This window comes from Somniosus microcephalus, chromosome 3 (genome assembly GCF_052327205.1).
Source record: "Somniosus microcephalus isolate GS21.2 chromosome 3, FLI_Smic_1.0, whole genome shotgun sequence".
NCBI classification, from domain to species: domain Eukaryota; kingdom Metazoa; phylum Chordata; class Chondrichthyes; order Squaliformes; family Somniosidae; genus Somniosus; species Somniosus microcephalus.
Genome location: NC_140989.1, coordinates 334,905,865 through 334,919,849, shown reverse-complemented (window position 1 = coordinate 334,919,849; position 13,985 = coordinate 334,905,865). Strand labels below are relative to the sequence as shown.

The 13,985-nt window shown below is 44.6% G+C and overlaps 1 protein-coding gene across 21 annotated transcripts in view; it reads left to right on the top strand.

Moving 5' to 3' along the window:
• Positions 1-13,985, top strand: part of st3gal3a (ST3 beta-galactoside alpha-2,3-sialyltransferase 3a) — a 723,997-nt gene that overhangs the window by 295,379 nt on the left and 414,633 nt on the right. For 14 of the 21 annotated variants that reach the window (XR_015077713.1, XM_085983191.1, XM_085983189.1 and 11 more), the window contains 2 exons: positions 7,590-7,632; positions 12,249-12,356. Coding sequence is in view for 20 of the 21 variants with exons in the window: in XM_085983191.1 (XP_085839317.1) it covers positions 7,590-7,632; positions 12,249-12,356 (151 nt within the window). In the remaining variant the exon portion in view is untranslated. Of the gene's footprint in view, positions 1-7,589; positions 7,633-9,871; positions 10,001-11,208; positions 11,344-12,248; positions 12,357-13,985 lie in introns of those variants that run through there. The other 7 variants (XM_085983197.1, XM_085983195.1, XM_085983202.1 and 4 more) reach the window with 3 other exon arrangements.

Genomic DNA, 13,985 nt, shown 5'->3' with positions numbered 1-13,985 from the left:
TGGGAAAGCCCCAACAGGGTTGTTTCAAACTTTAAGAGGGAGAAATTTGGCACCTTAGCACCTCGAGTTAACCCCTAGCCAGGGCACTGAAGCAGTAGCGAGGTGAATCCAGTGACACACGCCAAATCCGGCACCCCTGTAGCGCCGCCGCTATAAGTTAGCGGCGGGGACTTCAGCGGCAGACAGATCACCCGATCTGCGAAATTGATTATCGCCTCCTGCCTTAGTGCCTCGCCCCAACAGCGACAGGGAGAGGAGGCGTGAAGCAGTCGGTAGCTGGCTCCAGGGGCGCTACTTAAAGGGATCATGAGTAATGAGTTGCAGCTCTCGGGTTAGTGCTGTTTCACTGCTTCCTTGTCAGTTTGACATTGTGCAACAGTTTAAATCAGTCATTTAAAGGTTGTTTAGTCTCCGGGAGTGTTGTGGCTACTAAAAATCAGTTACATCTATTCGCACAACATATCAAAGTGCTACACTTCATTGCATTAATGAGGGCTGTACTGGCAGTGGACCTCGCCCTCCAGGATCTACGGTGGTGGGAGCGCAGGCAGCGAGAAAGATTGGAACATGTGGCCAGAGGGAGGAGGAGGGCCATGAGGGCTCTCAACAGGAGGCCTTGCCCCCTGAGGGTATTCCGACAGCAGTTCTCCTACCTTCAATTAAGCGAGGAGCAGTGTATTAGAAGGCTCTGCTTCACCAAGGAGGTGGTCACAGAACTCTGCCACCTCCTGCAACCAGATCTCGAGACTCGGATCAGGGTGACCATGACTCTCTCAGTGGCAGTCAATGTCACCGTCGCCCTCAATTTCTTCGTCAGCGGATCCTTCCATTCTGCAACCGGAGATATAGCTAAAATCTCGCACTTCGCCGTCCATCGCTGTATCCGGGAGATCACAGAGGCTCTCTACAGAAGGTGCTATAGGAGAAGAGACTACATTTCCTTCCCCATCACCAGAGAGAAGCAGGACAAGCATGCATATGGCTTTGCCAGGATACTGGGATATCCCATGGTGTAGGGTGCCATTGACTGCACCCACGTGGATTTGCGGGCACCGTATAACAATCCTGACATCTTCTGTAACCGCACAGGCTACCACTCACTTAATGTGCAGTTGGTGTGTGACCACACACAGCGAATTCTCAATGTTAATGGCAGCAGCCACGATGCCTTCATCCTGCGCCAGACCGGTGTGCCGGCACTCTTCCAGCCACCACATCAAGCTCGCGGCTGGCTGGTCGGAGACAAGGGCTATCCGCTCTCCTCCTGGCTCGTGACTCCCCTCCGCAGCCCCAACACTCCTGCCCAGCACTCATATAATGAGAGCCATGCTGCTGCCAGGAACATCATCGAGCAGACCATCGGGGTACTCAAGCAACGGTTCCACTGCCTTGACCGCTCGGGCGGAGCCCTCCAGTACTCGGCTGAGCAGGTGTCCCATTTCATCGTCGTCTGCTGCATGCTCCACAATTTGGCCATCATGAGGGCCCAGCCCTTGTCACCAGGGATTGCAGGACCACCTCAGGAAGAGGAGGAGGAGGAGGAACATGAGCGAGAGAGGAGGCAACCTCTCAATCGGCCTTCCAGAAGGACGGTCTGTGACTGCCTTATCAGACTGCAGTTCCAATAAATTAAACCCCAGATCCCCATTGCTCACCATATCCCCATCATTCCATCCCTGTCGCAGACCATTTTACAGCGCAAAGCTGAAATGAGACACACCACAAAATAATTCAAAGTGAATTAATAAATTTATCAATAATCAGTTAACACATCTTTGCAACAACAATATTAACTATTCACCCTTGTGCAATCACTTAGTGCCTCTCGTTACTGTGCCTTTGCCTACTCTAGTGCTCCTACGAAGTGTTGGCCCAGTGGCTGCAGCACCGCTGGTGGAAGGCTGCTGAGTGTCCGTGCGGGAGACCTCAGATGGCCTTGCAGGATGCCCTCGACCAGCTCTGGGCCTGGAAGGCCTGGCTGTAGACTGCACCACCTCGGCGTAGGCGACAGCAATCTGGGATGGCTGGATGACAGGCAACGGCAATGGCAGAGTGCCAGCGGTGGGAGCAGGAATGCTGTCATCCTGAGAGAGAACAGCAGGTTCCTGCTCCACTGACCCACTGCTACTCCCCCGGGGCAACACCTCAGCATCCCTAGCAATCTGTTGCAGCACAGATTGCTGGCCTGCTGCGACACCGTGAAAGCCCCGGTCGACGGTGGTCGACCCAGCCACGATGGCAGCAGTCAGAGCTTGCGTGGCATGAAGCTGAGACGGCATGAGAGCAGTCTGAGATTGAATAGCACCAACCATAGACTGCACTAAGACGTTGCGTTGCTTTCGCCTGTGCTGCAATGGAAACTGCCAGATCGTCCATCACACGCGGCGGCATGTCTGGGTCACCACAGTCTTTGGGAGTCGACCATCCTTTCCATACTGTAAATGATGGGCTCCATGGTGTGCCATGAGCTTTGTGCAATGTTGGATGCGGACTTCTCCATGCTCCTTACCATTGCTGACAGGCTCTCAGGCACACCTGCCATTGCACCTATCATCTCCGTGTGCATGCCCATCACTTTTCTTCTAAAGGCCTCCCCATTCGTGGTCCGCATTTGAGTCCTGTGCAGCAGAACGCGCCCTCTGGGGAGCTGGCTCCCGAGCTACCCTTTCCCCCTCGCCTTGCTGCAGCCCACTCATTCCCGGTGCATCACCCTGTGCAGATCCCGCTACTATAGTAGCCTCTAAAGAACGCGTAGTGCCAGTATCTGAGCTGGTGCCTGCAGGTGAGACATGCAGTGATGCGGTGTGTTCTTTCTCCTCCTCTTCTCCCACCTCTCGCTCAACGGTGCCCTCGGACAGGCTGCTCAGGTGCTTGCTCATTATCTGAAAGCATAAAGGTGCAATAGTTGGGTTAAAGTGAGGGGAAGGGGAGCAGGAAGGGAGAAATGCATGCATACAGCATGATTAGCTGGAAAGTGCCAAAGGCTTGTGGGTTGAGGGTGAAGTGGGATGTGAGAAGGAGTACGGATGAACATACCGTTGTTGTCCCCAAAGGGGGGGGGGGGGGGGGGTCAACGTCGCCGGTGGCCACAGCGCCCACCACCTGGTACCCAATAATCTCCAGCACTCTATTTTACAGCGCAGTCAGTGGTTAGGTATCGGCTTGTCCCCTGCCTGTGTGCTCCTGCTCCCTCCTGTTGTGAGCCGCCTTGGCCTGCAAGAGAAAGGAAAGTGTGTATGAGTAAGTGTGGAGCAATGTGTTTGGGTGATGTGCCTGCCATAGTTGAATAGCTGTTGTTGTGTGCAAGGTGTGCGTGTTGGTGAGTGAGTGCTGGGGGTGTGGTACTTTGGCAGACTGGGATTCAGACGGTGGTAAGTGGCATTTTTTTTATTCGATTAGGGGATGTGAGCGTCACTGGCAAGGCCAGCATTTATTGCCCATCCCTAATTGCCCTTGAGAAGGTGGTGGTGAGCCACCTTCTTGAACCGCTGCAGTCCGTGTGGTGAAGGTACTCCCACAGTGCTGTTAGGTAGGGAGTTCCAGGATTTTGACCCAGCGACGATGAAAGATCAGTGTTATGCTTCCAAGTCAGGATGGTGTGTGACTTGGAGGGGAACTTGGAGGTGGTGGTGTTCCCATGCATCTGTTGCCCTTGTCCTTCTAGGTGGAAGAGGTCACGAAGATCCTTGGTGAGTTGCTGCAGTGCATCTTGTAGATGGTACACACTGCACCCACAGTACGCCAGTGGTGGAGGGAGTGAATGTTTAAGGTGGTAGATGGAGTGCCAATCAAGCGGGCTGCTTTGTCCTGGATGGCGTCGAGCTTCTTGAGTGTTGTTGGAGCTGCACTCATCCAGGCTAGTGGAGAGTATTCCATCACACTCCTTACTTGTGCTTTGTAGATGGTGGAAAGACTTTGGGGAGTCAGGAGGTGAGACACTTGCTGCAGAATACCTAGCCTCTGACCTGCTCTTGTTGGCACAGTATTTATATGGCTAGTCCAGTTAAGTTTCTGGTCAATGGTGACGCCCAGGAGGTTGATGATGGGGGATTCGGCGATGGTAATGCCGTTGAATGTCAAGAGGTGGTGGCTAGACTCGCTTGTTGGAGATAGTCATTGCCTAGCACTTCTGTGGCGCGAATGTTACCTTGAACTTCGTCCAGGTCTTGTTGCATGTGGGCATGGACTGCTTCATTATCTGAGGAGTTGTGAATGGCGCTGAACACTGTGCAGTTATTAGTGAACATCCCCATTTCTAACCTTATGTTGGAGGGAAGGTCATTGATGAAGCAGCTGAAGATGATTGGGCCTAGGACACTGCCCTGAGGAACTCCTGCAGCGATGTCCTGCGGCTGTGATGATTGACCTTCAATCACCACAACCATCTTCCTTTTGTGCTAGGTATGACTCCAGCCAGTGGAGAGTTTTCCCCGATTCCCATTTGACTTCAGTTTTACTAGGGCTCCTTGATGCCACACTCGGTCAAATGCTGCCTTGATGTCGAGGGCATTCGCTCTCAACTTACCTCTGGCACTCGGCTCCTTTGTCCATGTTTGGACCAAGGTTGTAATGAGGTCGGGAGCCGAGTGGTCTTGGCGGATCCCAAGCTGGGCATCAGTGAGCTGGTTATTGGTGAGTAAGTGGCGCTTGATAGCACTGTTGATGACACCTTCCACCACTTTGCTGATGATTGAGAGTAGACTGATGGCCGGATTGGATTTGTCCTGCCTTTTGTGGACAGGACATACCTGGGTAGTTTTCCACATTGTCGGATAGATGCCAGTGTTGTAGCTGTACTGGAACAGCTTGACTAGATGCGCGGCTAGTTCTGGAGCACATGTCTTTAGCACGATAGCCGGGATGTTGTCGGGGCCCATAGCCTTTGCTGTATCCAGTGATATCACGTGGAGTGAATCAAATTGGCTGAAGAGGCATTTACTCACCCTGACTACCCGAGTGAGGTTGTTAAATATCTTCCTGCACTGTGTGTGTCCTGGGGACCACAGTGCTGCCTGAGACATGCTGGGCAGCCTCCCTCCACATGGCATGGAAGACTTGCGGCGAGGGCCTCCTGCCATTTACCGGGTAGAGCACCGCCCTCCGTCTCTCCGTAGCGGGCACCAACTCCTCCAAAGCTTGGTCTGAAAATCTGCGGGCTCTATCCCTGGGGCGTGGATCTGCCATCATGTCACCTGCTTGAGTCATCTGGCTCCTTGGGCTTGGCCTGCTCCTGCTTGCTGACACAGGTTCACAGCCAGCAATGCTGAGAATGAGGTTCAGCAGCATCAATGAACCTCCCCTTTTCAGAACTGGAAAAAGCCTGTGGCAAAGATGATTTGCGATTCGACTGCACCTGATATTGGATGGCACTTTGAGTGTAGTGCCACCAAGCTAGGGCACTAGCACTTGATTTAGCGCTCCAATCCTTTCTTTGGGCGATGATACTTAATTTTGCATGCAGCGTGATTCAGTGCCTGCCACTAAATCTCAAACTTTTCTGAAGCTACTGCCCATTCCTGGGCTATAATGAATTTCTCCCCCCAAGACTTCTATAGGTAACTTCCATGATGATGAGCTCTAATCTGTGACGACAACATCACATGCATTGTTCCATCTCAGACTGATTTAATGGATACTTGTGTGAAAGCCATTACACTAGCATGAATGTTTTAAAATAACTGCAGTGGAAGCCTTGCAATGTATTTTAAGTGTATAAAAACATTAGAAAAAGTCAAGGATAGCAAAGTTGAAGCTCGTCCCTCAAGTGCTCCAACTCACCCAGCCTAGCATTCAACTGCATTATAAAAATCCCTACTGGGCCAGATTTTGCTGTCAAAATAAGGGTGATGCTAATGGTGCTCACCGTTATTTATGCGTAAATGGTATAGCAACTTCAGGCGAGGAGCAGATGTGTGGTTAAATGCCAATATCCAAAAGTTGTTGTCCGAGTGTGCCGCTATACTGTTAGCTTCGTGAAAACGGCACTTTGCTGTCTGCCTCACCATAGACATGCATTGAATGTCATGAAGTTGATGTATTTGTGTGGTAGATACAAACTACATTCGCCACAGAAAGTTACGTCTTATGAATGTAAGTACACTTTTAACAATGTGAAAATTACTGCCAATCAACCTCTATGTAAAATTAACCAAAAATTAACTATTACAAGTGTGGTGTTTCATTCCTTCAGGTATTGATTGTTGTTGGAGATTTTAAAAATGTCAAATTTAAATATGTTTCTCTTTTCCTTTTCTGTCTTCTCTTTTTCCTCTTAATCCAATCTTTCTTTCCCTGTACCTAATTTGACATTGAATTCACCCACTCTAATTTACTCTTCCTTCTCCATCCTCCCTCTATTTGTTTATTTCTCAATCCTTCAATCTGATTGGTTAAGGAGTTTCCCTGTTCACAAGGTCCCAGATGCTCTGTTACCCTCGCTGCGACGTTGTTGGCTCGCAGTTCCAGCAACTTGCCAAGGAAAAACATTTAAAAACCTAAACGTGCACAAACAAGCCTTAACTAACGCCAGATACCATTAGATGCCCTGCTACAAAATCTGGGGCAATGTGTTTTGACTTGTACTACTGTAACAGATAAATAATTCCAAAGATTTATCATCCTTTGCGTAAAGAATTTATTTCCAAAAATCAGTTTTAGATTAAACTTCAGTCGTCTCCTACTGATTTTCTGGTTTGGACGGCTAAGAATTTGGCTTTTGCACCTCATAACATTCACTTGAATTTTATTTGTACATCTCCACTATCATATCTTTTTATAATTATAAATATTCCAGAGCATCTGTACTACTGATTCATTAAGCCTGCACACTGTATTGTGATACTGGTTTTGTATTTATACCAAACCCAAATCTATTATAGAATTGAGAAATGCCAGCAGTTTATTTGCAAATATATTTGCCTGCTTAATCCTCTCACCATATAATGCTGTGGCTCATAGTATTACACTTGGGCAGTTCCATATTGCTACCTTTTTGAAGTCCATTCTGTGCAGGGCGATGAACCAGTGGAATATCAAAGCAGGATCTGTGATATTCTCAGGAATTCTAAGGAAATACGTAAAAAGCAACATATTCCTAATTTGCATGTTGGACAAATAGTGGTGGTGTATACAAAGATTGTTCAGGAGGATAATTATGATAAGGGGTAAGGCTGGGAAATGGAAATAGTGCGTTCTGATGTGTAAATGAGGTGGGTTTGTTTAAATTTAATTTGATGACTTCATTAACGCTAGCAAAGTTGTCACAAACTTTGTGTATGCCATCTCAATATTGACTTGGTATTAGGCTCCAGAAACTGCCTGAGATTACATGCACAATGGTACATAACAACTTGACCAAAGATTTATCCAGTCTAAGGTGGATTGGGGCACAATAGAAACTAATTGTTTTTGAACCCTGAAGGTTGGCTGGAAAATAATTCTTTGAATGTTATATAGGAATATTTGGAAATCTTGAAGAACTGAAAATAAGATTCAGAATGAATTAATACTGATACCAAGTTGTTAAAGTATCCAACCTTATGCTTAACGTTTAGGGAAATGTAATGTTCATTTTTCTATTTTTTTTCCAGAGTATGATAGATTGGGATTTCTGCTGAAGTTGGATTCCAGAATGTACGTAAACATTTTTTAAAAAATTAATCTTTTATTCAAATAAGTTGATGGAAGTATATTTTAGGTATTCTGAGTCCCTGCTTATGGCAGAATATCTTGCCCATTGACAGCAGGTGACAGAGAAATTGCAGGCAAGGACTCAGATTCTGAAATTGTATTTTGTATTTCCTCATTTATTAGCTATTGATGAGTGCTGCATGCACAAGCACGCACGTTAAACTTAAGAGTTTAGATCAGTGGATGTTGAATTTTCTGTGGCAGATTTCAGGTTGCAAATGTTGGGGTAGGTACCAAAATTAATAAATACATTTTCATTGTTAGATGTGGAAGGGGTTTCATAAATGGCAGGTGCATTAAGGTGCCTTAATTGAATGCATGGAATTGAGCAGACCACTAAAAGCAGGGGAAGCAAGTCGGGCTGTCAAGCGATTAAAAAGATTAATTGTGATTAATTGATACAGTGACTCTTTCAAGTTTTTTTTATACACATTTTAAAAATATCAGAGCAGAACCCCTTTAAGCATTACTACAAACTTATTAAAAGAAGAAATGACTGGAAAAAGAATTGCATTTTAATAATGAAACCAAGACCTGCTAAATTGCAGCAAATGCCTCGGCCCGGCACAAGGGCATCTAAAGCCTGCTGCTTGTTATTAGATACATTACAAATCAACAAGTTCTTAAAAAAAACCATTTAATTTAAACCTTAATCTGTACAATTACTGTATGAACAAAGTATTAAAGTTCTGCAAACAATATCTCACATGGGTCTACATTCCAATTTTCTGCAACAAACAATTTCCTTGCACACACTTCCAAAGTCAAGGCCCTAAGCTCTGGAATTCCCTCCCCAAAGCTCTCCACCTCGCCTCCATTTAAGACACATCTTAAAACCTACCTCTTTGACCAAACCTTTGGTCACCTGTCCTAATGTGGCTTTGGCTCAGTGCCAGATTTTGCCTGATTATGTTCCTGTGAAATGCCATGGGACATTTTACTACGTTAAAGGCGCAATATAAATGCAAATTGTTGTTGTTGTATTGTCTTTTTGCTCATTATCACGAAGTAGAATTGGGCACCATAGTGTCAAGATTATTTACTCAGAGTAGAGAAAAGGGCATTTATTTATTCAACAGCGCCACCAGCAGAAGAGTTCAGCAGGCTAAAGCTCTAGGTTATTGGTAGACAAAACGTATTCCTACCTAGGTACACCTGGGATAACTCCACAATTAGAGCACGTTAAAAATTAATTTCCAAAAAAATTAATACGTTAATCACAGAAGTATATGACGATTAACTGACAGCCCTAAAAGCAACATTACTTTACCAATACAATTAGGATTTTAAACCTTTGAGCATTATTTTCCTAAGTGTTCCATTCTTCAACGGAGATTTGAAAAGTTTGATCTGAAGTAATTTAGGCTAGTAAGATACTTCAAATACTGCATGCAACTAAGAAAGCTTATCTAATTTTGCAAAAGCATTTGAGGAGCTTACTTACATGCTGAGCTTCCCTTCAAGAAGTCCTGTTAGATATTGAGCTGAGCTTCAAACCCCACATCCTAGTCATCACCAAGCCCACCTATTTCCACCTGCATGACATTGCCATTTATGTCCCTACCTCAGCCACTTTTTTATGAGGGGGATGGAGAAGGAACAATTTTGTGCTTATCAGAGTGAGGGATATTAGTGCTGGGAAATGGAGGATATAACAATTTCAGGTACTCTCTTTGGTGTTCACTTCTGTACACCTTCCAGCAGTGGCTAGTAATCAGGAATTGGAAGCTTGGCTGGTTTTCTTTTTCTTCTCCTAGCTCATGGTCGTTGAAACTAGCGCGACCACTCTGCTCTAGCTGAGAACTGCTATCTCAGCACAGAACATAGAGATTGAGCCCAGTGAACTATTGGGGGAGCTCTGACAAAACCACTTCTGATATTTTTCCCTCTCTTTATTGCAATTATAAATGCATATTCAATGCAGCAATGATTGTTCTACTAATTTAGGGCTGATCCAGGAATAACAAACTCAGAACAGATGTTTGTGTGAAGTGCATGATTAATATATTTTTCTTTATTACCTTGGTTCTGCTTATTTTGTGTCAGTTTTCTTATTAATCTGGAAATGTTCCTCCCAGAGCACAATCACAGCTGTTAAAATGTCAAATGTGAACCACCTGACGTGCTCCAGCTGCCTGCTCCAGATTTTGTTGTTTTCTGAACTTCTGCTCTTTTGCTTCAGAAGACTTACTTTCATTCAAATAATGCAGACCAGCTTGTGAGCAAACACACAGAAAACTCCAGATATGACTTTTATTGAAATATCCAAGCTCCCCATGCTGATAATAATTACACACAGCAGTGATCAATGGTGAAGAAGTCTTAATAATTTTTGATTCTTTTGTCATATTGTGGGAGGTTATCAACACACCTGAATCTGTCTCTTTAACAAAATCATTTGAAAGGAAGGGCTTGACATCACTCAGATATTTGCCGTGTGTGTTTGTTTACGTTCAATGATGAGTAATTTCTTTTATGCATGCATAAGGCATTTTGCTAGAACAGGTACCCGATTCCAGTACTTGATGTACTCCTTAGTCACGGCAATCTTCCTGTGATTACTGCAGCTACTCCTCAAACCTTATTGAGAAAATGGGCTCATTTGAGCTTCCTCACAGGATTTAGCAAAGGTTATAGGTCATGAAATCCTAAATTTATTTGGCAGATAAGGGTGTGATTTTCATTTACTGGTGTAAATCGGCTCTAATTAGTTAAGAACTGATGCAAATCTCGTCAATAGTAAATTGGGAATAGCAGTTAAATTTCATGAATTAGTATACAGGTTGAGCGCCCGAATCCGGCAACCTCGGGACAGAGGCTGAGCCGGTTTTCGTGTTTTTCCGGACTTCGGAACGTGTTTCTGATGTCCGAAGTCCGGAAATATTGCAACCTGGGCTCGGGCGTTTCCGGACTTCGGACATCAGAAACACGTTCCGAGTCCGAAAATGCCTGGGCCCAGGTTGCGGTTTGACAGGGTGTCCGGATTCCGGAACATTTTACGGATTCCGGACGACCCTGCCACCAATCGTCCTGGAGTCTGGATTCCTGAACATTCTGGATTCTGGAACTCTGGATTTTGGACACTCAACCTGTATTTGCATAATTAGTTGCAGCTTCGGGTGCAGATTTAGTTGGGTGCAGGGAACACACTAGTGATCGGAGCAGAAAATTGTGTGTAGGTGAAACTTAAAGGGATGTGGGCAATTAAAGGGAAGTGGCAGAATAGGGGACACAGATCCTTGCAGCCTTTGAAAAGAATAAATGCATTGGTGGCCTTTCGCAAGGCTGAAGGAGGAGAAGGCGAAGATGTGATAAATGACAGTGCATTGAAAGGAAATCCAGTGTGCAGGCACCAGTCTATAGGCAAATGATGGAGCAGCCCAAGACCCTATTTTACGGTTGCTTAAGTGGATGTCATGTTGCATTAATTGGTTCCGTGGAGGGTAACTCTGTTTGCCACTCCTTGGCGCCATCCCTATAGGTCAGCATTGCAGCAAGACTGGAAGGAGGTAGAGACCATTACTGTCACTAGCTGTGCCAGCCCTACGCTACATGTTAGCAGCAAGAATAAAAAAGAACTTGCACTTGCCTTTCCCAACCTCAGGATGTCCCAAAGCCAATGAAGTATTTTGGAAGTGTAGTCACTGTTGTAAGGTAGGGAACCACAGCAACCAATTTGCGCACAGCAAGGTCCCACACACAGCAATGAGATAAAGACCAGATAATCTATTTTTTGGTGATGTTGGTTGAGGAATAAGTATTGGCCAGGACACCTGGAGAACTCCCCTGCTCCTCTTCGAATAGTGCCATAGAATCTTTTATGTCTATCTGATAGAGCAGACGGGCCCCCTTGGGACTTTGTTTCCTCTGACTCTGGCCTCTTGTGCATTCTCCCCCCACCCTTTACACACCACTGGCAGCTGTGCCTTCAGCCTATAGGCCCCACACTCTGGAATTCCCTCCCTAAACCCCTCTGACTCTTCACATCCTTTTACGACGTTACTTGTTGAACAAGTTTTGGTCACCTCTTCTAAATTTACTCTTTTGATTCAGCCGCCATTTTCTTGATTACGCCTCTATGAATCACTTTCGATCATTTTTTTACATTAATTAAAAATACTATATAAATGCGATTAGCAGTAGTTGTTTTCCACAACAAATCATACAATGCCTCATGCACATAGCCAATTAAAGATAGGTAGGCCATATGATTTGTTGTACAAGTGATTTGTTATCTGCCAGATCTGCTGAGAAACTAGTATTTTCAGTACCTCCAGGATTTTTAATGTAAAATTGCAGTACTCGGTTAGCAAATCACATGACGTGGCAAGTGTACAAAAGCATTGAGCCAATTCCACTTTTAAAAGTATATTGTAACAAATAGATGTGCACTTTTCTGTATTGGGGGTGGTGTAACAAACGGTTGGTTAGTTATTGACATGTTCCAAACTAATGATTGCACTATTAAGAGTGCTTCAGAATCAGTATTTGTATTAGGAGTGCTTATATATCATTCTTGTTAGAACGTTCTGAAAATATAATTTGTGGGTAACTCTTAGGGAACTGGAGAACTCAGTGGTGGACAACAGAGGAGATGGCTGTGCCTATGCTGATATCCAGAAAGACAGACCTTTTGCTCCCTGCCACCCCCCATTGAGCTACATTCGGTAAGTGCAGAAAATCAAGAGATTTATTGTGGGATCCCACACTGTGCCTGATTACTGGCTATGAGCATAGGGAACAAGTGTAATACTTCCCATCAGCAGAGGAGACAGACTCCCACACAGTACAAAGGGTTAATATTCAGGATATTTATTGGGAATGAGCACAATTTGCATGTACTGTATAACCCAAATGGGTTTTTTACTAATTGGTTTAGTGTCTTTGCAAGGAACAAATCATTTCTTTAATAGCATTGGACTGCCCTGTGAATTAAACCATTGAGTCGGTCTACTGTTTTGAACAAAGATGCAATGAGAACATTAGGTTAAGGAAACAAGCAATGAATTGTCTGTCTTATCCAGTTTGTGATCTAGAGGACTGGGATGAAGATAGAATTGGGCTTGACTGTGCTGCATCCTGTAGTTGAATAGCCTGTTTCCTCTTTGCACCAAGTATGAGCACAAAATATGTCAGATTCCATTCAGAGCAGCTTTAGTCCAAATTAGTGCTGCATTGCAAAAAGTTCCACCAGGTACACTTAACACCGCAAAGGTTTACACTGGTGCCTTCAAAAGAGTTTGAAGTAGTGCAGATCGGGTTCTATTCCATTGTGATATTATACAAGGTTATAAAGTCTTTATTTTTTATGCCTTTTTTAATATAAAATTCTGATTTTCTTTCCTATCCTAAAGTCACTGGGATTAATTTCCTTGGAGGTTAACCTAATCGACCACTAACTTCGGTGAAAAATCTGCGTAAATCCTGTTTACATGTCTAAACGGGGTTTCGCACAAAATTAAGATTGGGAGAACCTCCGAGGAAATTCTTGGCGACTGGCTGTTGCTGGGCACAATTCCACAGACATTAGCAGACCTTGGGTAACTTGTTCAAGTGGTTGGACAAGTGTTGACAAGCTATTCAGCTGTGAAGGATGTGCGACTCGGGTCCAGTGCTGCCTTCATCCAGTGGCATCACTGAGTAACAATTATTGCTGAATAAATAAATACCGCGATAAGAATGTTATTAAATGGTTTTTAAACAATTTTAAATAACCAACACAAAGCAGAAGAGGAGGAAGGAGCAAAACATTTGTTTTTGCTACATCAGTATAGTTACAGTCATTACCGCTGTCAACTGCTGTGTTCTCTAGTTTCCTAAGAATTACACACAAGTTACAATTGCAGAACTTGCTAACAGGAATGACAGCAAATTATGAGGCATAACAAACTGAGAAAGATTGCAGGAGGATGTAGTCAGGCTAGCGGATGAGCAAATAGGTGGCAGATATAGTGGGAAAATGTGAAGCAGTACATTTTGGGACAAAGAATAATGAAAGGAAGTACAGTATATCCTAAATGGCAATATCCTTAAAAGATTGAAGAACCGGGAGATCTATGGGTGTAGATGCGTAGATCTTTAAAGGTGGGAGTGCAGGTTAAAAAATAAAAAAGTCAGATAAGGCCAATGGGATTCTGGATTTTATACATGGAGCATTGATTATGATATTTAATTTGTATAAGGTATTGGTTAGGCTATGGTTGGGGTATTGTGTGGAGTTCTGGGCATCCTACTATAGGAAGGATATTGGAGAAAGCCAAGATTTTCTAGAATGCTAACAAGATTGAAAGAAAGAA